The sequence below is a fragment of the Larimichthys crocea genome, chromosome X (assembly GCF_000972845.2).
Source record: "Larimichthys crocea isolate SSNF chromosome X, L_crocea_2.0, whole genome shotgun sequence".
Lineage (NCBI taxonomy): Eukaryota > Metazoa > Chordata > Actinopteri > Sciaenidae > Larimichthys > Larimichthys crocea.
In genome coordinates this window covers 37,457,456-37,464,324 of record NC_040020.1, presented here as the reverse complement: position 1 = coordinate 37,464,324, position 6,869 = coordinate 37,457,456, and the positions used below count along the sequence as shown (strand labels likewise).

Sequence of the window (6,869 nt, the reverse complement as noted above, 5' to 3'; positions counted from 1 at the left end):
TCATTTTTACATTACTTTTATTGAAGTAAAAGTTATGGATACTTTAGTGCGCATTTATATTTATTCTCACAAAGAATATTAGAGCAGCCACAGACTGCTAAAACAAGCAAAGCACATAATCTTGCTTGAGAAAAATATTTTCTGGATTAGATAGATAGATAGATAGATAGATAGATAGATAGATAGATAGATTCTACAAAAGTATATATAGCAGTTTGGCAATATTTATTTTTTGCAAAGTAAGAAAGGAGAGATGTGCAGTGACTGTAAATTATGACCTGTGTTTTTAGCTGTTATTTGAGTGTAATGGCATTTGGCATGAAAGATTTCCTGTATCTGTCCCTTTGACAGCAAAGCTGTAGCAGCCTGTGGGAGAAGCTGCTCCGCTGTCTGTCCACTGTGTGGTGGAGAGGGTGCTGCTCATTGTCCATGATGGATAACAGTTTATTCAGCGTTCTCCTCTCCACCACAGTCTCAAGAGACTCAAGTCTCAGTCCAAGAACAGAGCCAGCCTTCTTGATGATCTTGATGATTAAACTTCCTGTGGGATGTCTCACTTATAGCACAGGGTGTGAAAGAAAGAGGATGTTGCACAGAAATGAGTAGAAACTGTGTAGCAGGATACACAGGAGTATAATACTGAACAAGAACAAAACTCATCTGCTTATTTGTGGATCATCCACCAAACCAAATAGTCTTCTGTACAAACACAGAAATGGAGATGTCTGAGAACACTGAGCAACATGGGGTAGGCGATGAGATGGTGGAGAGGGGAGCTGATATTTACGACAGCGCAGACTTTTCCCAAGGTCATGAAGCTGAAACAAAGAGCACAGTGCATCAGCAGCCAGGTGAGTAACACACACATCTGTTCTACCTTCCCTTTTGTTGTTTGATTTAATATTTATAATTTCTTCTGTAACATTTTCCACACAGGCAGGACTTTGTTCAGGACTGTAATTGTGTGCCTGGTGCTGCTCGGTGTTCTCCTCCTGGCTGGACGCATCGGCACTGGACTCTACTGTGAGAAATGTATGCATAATTAAGAAAGCCAGATTTTCTTCACCAACCTCAAGTCAATTGTTTTTTAGATTTCCTGAGCAATTGTGCACTAGATCAGAGGAGTCTCACTGTGAATTTACTGTCTCATGCAGTCACATCCAAACTGCAGACCCAAAGCGAGGACTCGGCTGAAAAGAGGAAACAGGCCTTACTTGAACTCAGTGAGTGTAGTGCAGTCTTCTTCTGGTCTTTGTGCCTCTTTCTGTGTGCGTTTGCATGGACGTTTGACATTTTCATTTCTTAAATGGTTTCCAGATCATTTCTGTAAGGATGGATGCACATCATTCAACAACAGTTTTTACTACATTTCTTCTCAATACAAGAGCTGGGACGACAGTAGACAGGACTGCAAAGACAGAGGGGCAGATCTGGTCATTATAAACAGCAAAGAAGAGCAGGTAAAAGAAAAGTTTAGTTAGGTGGGCTAATACTGTCACAAGAAATCACATTTTTATAGTTTTATTGACTGTGGATACTGTTGCAGGAATTCATCAATTCCTTACGAAAACATGTCTGGATTGGTCTGACTGACAGAGAAGAACAGGACACATGGAGATGGGTCGATGGTTCAGTTCTGAACAGCACAGGGTAAAACATTTTCTAAATATGTGACAGCCAGTTAGTGGATTGTCAGTGCATTGTGGATCATATTCTGCAGCAACTCCAGCCATTTCATTGGTTGTCCATGTATGAACAGGTTTTGGGGCCAAGGTCAACCCAGTGGCAGGAAGGACTGTGTCTCCATCTACTGGTATACAATGGAGAGAAGCTGGAATACTGAGCCTTGTACCTCGCATCTTTTCTGTATCTGTGAAAAAGTGACTGACTTTTAACAATGACAAGCAGCACATCACAAGACTGTGGCCTTTGTTGTCTCTTGTTTTCTTGTTAATAAAGCACTTCTTTAGTTAAAAACTGCAGCACAGAAAGACTGTTAGGAAAAGGTCAGTACATCAAGTACATTCAGATTCATCACCACGTTGATACTGTTGTGGAGAAATTGCTGAAGTCAAAGGTCAATGGTGAGGTCAGGAGGGAAGAAAATGTTCAGGAGGCTCTGATGTCTTATGCTGTATTGATTATTGTCGCTTGGCCAAGGAGAATTAGAGACACTCTCAAAGTACATCAGAAGTCCCTGAGTCGGTCTCGTATGACAAACTCGTGATGGTGGATAAACTTTAAACCCAAAGATCACACCCCAAATACTATATGTCCAGAATTAGTCAAAGAGAATGTCTTTACCCTTGGAGGTGTTATTGTCAGCATATTCTAGTCTGGAGACACAAATGTCTGTTTACGCAGATTGAAATGTCAATGGCAAGCTATCTATTATGTCTAGGAAGGCAGCAATAGGCCTCTTCGACCCCGGCCACCACCGTGTTGAGATATGGTGGCACCTAGTCAAAGACAAACAACTAATACTGCTGAGGACCTCAAGGCCCACACGTGACCATGTGCAGCCTAAGGATATAAAATTCCATAACAGATACTAAACCTTCTTGCCAGAAAAATGTAGAGTTAATACTTCAGTACTGGCCTAAAAAAGCTTTTGTAAAATATACTTTGATTCTCTGATGATGATTTTACTTTATGTTGTTAGTTTGCATGACATATTTTTTTTTAAAAGGAGACAATGTACTACACAAGCTTGAAAATAAAAATGGCAAATTGAATTCTGATATTGACTTATGTCATGATTTTAGTATCTAAGTTTAAAAAAGAAAGTGACATTTGTATGTTTATGTGTATGAGGGCAGAATGTTCTTGTTTCATGGAAAATGTCATATTCATCTATCAAAAACAATTAACAATATATAAGCTACAAGCTATGAATTGATACAATAGAAAACCTGAAAACTGAATGTTTAATTTTTATATTAACAGGTGACATCTATGGTGTATGGGATTTTTTAATATATATTTCATATATCACTTGTATGGTAAGGCACTCTTCAATTTGACTTAATGATTTTAATTAAATGTCACTTCTGGATTGTGGAAAGTTGAAAACCTGCTGCATGTTTTCATGCCAGCATGTAAGCACAAATAATATTTGTAATAATCAGTCTTATACCTCAATATACTGAGTTACAATGTGCTTGGAAATCATGGAGGAATCAAGAATCAATCATTAATCAACTCTTTATCTAATTCTATGTCTAAGATAGTTTATGAATATTTACCAAATGTAGACTGTGTCAACATATGCTATGAGGGATGTTGTTCATAGAGTTCATTTTAACTCATACTCACCTGCAGAGATCCTGTAAAGTTCCTGTAAAGAACTAAAGGAACACAAAAACACCAAACATGACAAGCAATGGGAGTGTAGGCAAACAGTATAAATAATATTGTGTATTAACAGTAATAACTACTTTAAAATATATGCAGATGTATGGACAAGGAAATATGATGAGTTTTATCAATAACAGTTATTGTACATTTACCAAATGATTCAAAATCACAGTTTGATTTGCAATAATAAGAATAAGAATAATATGGATAATATGAGAAAATATATTTATTGCATTGCACTATTCATGAGATAAACAGTATACTGTTGACTGTCACTCGTCCAGATTTCATGAGGGGGATCTTTGAGGCTTCCCTTTTTTATTTGACTTTAGATATGTCACGTACAACTATGCTGAGCCGCATATGAACCACTGAACAGAAGTCACAGTTTCTCAACCTATGTGTGTGTCTGTGACTGCAGTGAAGTTTTTAGTTGGATATTCGACAGATATTCGCTCCGGGTAAACCTCTTCTTCGCTTTAGGTACAGTGCGACTCCGAGCAAGCCACTCCAAGTTCAAGTGCACCCGTATTGTAGACTTTACAGTAAACACAGGGCGATAGAAGACAGCTACAGCGTGTACCGACTTCCTGTTTTCTCAATAAAAATGTGTGATATTTATATAGCAGAGATACTGTATCTGAAGCTGTTGAGAAACTATTGAGCTAAAATGCTAAAATTTATATACAAAAATGTATCAAAAATATTATATTATATTATATACTTCACATTTATATACTGCACATTTATATACATTCTCACAAAGAATATCAGAGCAGCACAGACAGCTAAAACAAGCAAAGCTATATATGTCTCTGTATGTTGACCATGTAATATTTTCTTTTAGATGTATTATTTCATTTACATTGCTTACCACACATTTCTGAAATGTCAGTGATGGTTAAGTGAAGTGTATGAACATAATGTCAGTATATAAATGTGAAGTATATAATATAATATAATATTTTTGATACATTTTTGTAACGCACAGAAAGTGATGAAACTTCCTGTGGGATGTCTTAACTACAGCACAGGGGGTGAAAGAAAGAGAATGTTGCACAGAAATGAGTAGAAACTGTGTAGCAGCATACTCAGGAGTATAATACTGAACTCAAGAACAAAACTCATCTGCTTATGTGTGGATCATCCACCAAACCAAATAGTCTTCTGTTCAAACACAGAAATGGAGATGTCTGAGAACATTTATAACAATGATCCTGTTAAAGAAGAGCAAATGGAAGAAACAGACTTTAACACACCTGGAGTAGGCGATGAGATGGTGGAGAGGGTAGTTGATATTTATGAAAGCACAGACTTTTACCGAGGTCATGAAGCTGAAACCAAGAGCGCAGTGCATCAGCAGCCAGGTGGGTAACACACACATCTGTTCTACCTTCCCTTTTGTTGTTTAAATTAATATTTATAATGTTCTTCTGTGACATTTTCCACACAGGCAGGACTTTGCTCAGAGCTGTGATTGTGTGCCTGGTGCTGCTCTGTGTTCTCCTCCTGGCTGGCGTCATCGGCACTGGACTCTACTGTGAGAAATGTATGTGTAATTAAGAAAGCCAGATTTTCCTCACCAACCTCAAGTCAACAATTGTTTTTTTAGATTTTCTGTGCTCTAGATCAGAGGAGTCTCACTGTGAATTTACTGTCTCATGCAGTCACATCCAAACTGCAGACCCAAAGCAAGGACTCGACTCAAAAGAGGAAACAGGCCTTACTTGAACTCAGTGAGTGTAGTGCAGTCTTCTTCTGGTCTTTGTGCCTCTTTCTGTGTGCGTTTGCATGGACGTTTGACACTTTCATTTCTTAAATAGTTTCACTTCCAGATAATTTCTGTAAGGATGGATGCACATCATTCAACAACAGTTTTTACTACATTTCTTCTCAATACAAGAGCTGGGACGACAGCAGACAGGACTGCAAAGACAGAGGGGCAGATCTGGTCATTATAAACAGCAAAGAAGAGCAGGTAAAAGAAAAGTTTAGTTAGGTGAGCTAATACTGTCACAAGAAATCACATTTTTATAGTTTTATTGACTGTGGATACTGTTGCAGGCATTCATCACTTCCTTACAAAAACATGTCTGGATTGGTCTGACTGACAGAGAAGAACAGGACACATGGAGATGGGTCGATGGTTCAGTTCTGAACAGCACAGGGTAAGACATTTTCTAAATATGTGACAGCCAGTTAGTGGATTGTCAGTGCATTGTGGATCATATTCTGCAGCAACTCCAGCCAGTACATTGATTGTCCGTGTATGACCAGGTTTTGGAGCCAAGATCAACCCAGTAAGACATTTGAAGGAAAGCCTGAGGACTGTGTCGCCATCTCTAGCTCCACACAGGTGGGAAGCTGGAATGATGAAAACTGTTCCACACCACATTTTTGGATCTGTGAAAAAGGGGACTTTCTACCAGGGATGAGCACCGCACCACAAGAGTGACTTCTTCCTCTCCACTGCTGGGAAAGAGCAGGAGAGCACGAGGAGGGAGAAAGCTATGCATAAAGGCACTGTACAGGCTTCCCATGAGTAATATTGATTTTATCAAATGTATATTTTATTAAAAACTATGATAAACTGTTTCATGAATGTTCCTTCCTCCACTATAAAAAGAAACATTTTCTCATTTCAGGGTTTAAAGTATAATTCATCAAGTGTATTCTCCCTCATGCACGTTCATTATTATCTCATATTTTCTCATGTTTCAGCCCCATAACACTTCACATTGTTTTTTCTTCTTACATGGAACTATCCTCTATAATTAAACAGTTCACATATCGCCCTCATGTGGTCATAGATGTGTTATTACAGAGCAGAATAACACAAAAGACTGTGCACTTACTATTGGTGAAGAGTAATCAAGTATGTTTACTTAAGTACCCTACTGTACCTTAGAAAATTGCTTGAGTGTTCCAGTTTTGTGCTACTTTATATTTCTTCTGCACAACATTTCAGAGGGAACCATTCTACTTTTACTCCAGCACAGTTATGACACTGACGGCCATACACAGTTGTTTGAAGATTTACTCTGAACTGTGATGATTTGTTAGAGCTTAACCTGCCCAGCAGTATATAACACAGTTTAAATTAGTGGAGCTGCTATGTGTCAACCCTGTGACGAACTGGTGACCTGTGCAGGCTGTACCTTGCCTCTCACCCGATGTAAATTGGGATTGGCTGTGGCCCCCTGTGACCCTGTGATAGCAGATTGATTAGCCAGTTATCATTATAATATATCATTTAATTGTTTTGTCTATTAAATGTCAGAAGCTAGTGAAAGATGTGTGTCATTGTTTCCCGTGGAGGATGTCTTCAAATTGTTCTGACATCAAGCTCGATTGGCAGCCAATCATCACATTTGAGAAGCTAGGACCAGCCAATGCAATGTTTGCTTGAAAAATGACTCAAAATGTAATCGATTATCAGAATGGTTGCTAATTACTTCTTTGTGGCTTGACTAATCGACAAATGGACTGATAATTACTTTTAGAAAACATTA

At 38.3% G+C, this 6,869-nt stretch overlaps 2 protein-coding genes across 3 annotated transcripts; both read left to right on the top strand.

The window, feature by feature from the left end:
* Nucleotides 1-535: 535 nt before the first annotated feature.
* Nucleotides 536-2,338, top strand: LOC109141863 (CD209 antigen-like protein E). Its single transcript, XM_019273814.2, has 6 exons — nt 536-851; nt 937-1,032; nt 1,155-1,223; nt 1,318-1,460; nt 1,547-1,650; nt 1,760-2,338. Exons 1-6 carry the CDS (start codon nt 716-718, stop codon nt 1,893-1,895), a joined length of 684 nt encoding a protein of 227 aa, XP_019129359.2. The 5' UTR covers nt 536-715; the 3' UTR covers nt 1,896-2,338.
* Nucleotides 2,339-4,450: 2,112 nt separating this feature from the next.
* Nucleotides 4,451-5,950, top strand: LOC109141862 (CD209 antigen-like protein E). Of its 2 annotated transcripts, XM_027282515.1 has the most exons (6): nt 4,451-4,724; nt 4,811-4,906; nt 5,025-5,093; nt 5,193-5,335; nt 5,422-5,525; nt 5,635-5,950. In XM_027282515.1, exons 1-6 carry the CDS (start codon nt 4,541-4,543, stop codon nt 5,810-5,812), a joined length of 774 nt encoding a protein of 257 aa, XP_027138316.1. In that variant the 5' UTR covers nt 4,451-4,540; the 3' UTR covers nt 5,813-5,950. The 2 variants fall into 2 exon arrangements, with proteins under 2 accessions (XP_027138316.1, XP_027138317.1); XM_027282516.1 differs by lacking the exon at nt 5,025-5,093.
* The last annotated feature ends 919 nt before the right edge of the window (nt 5,951-6,869 follow it).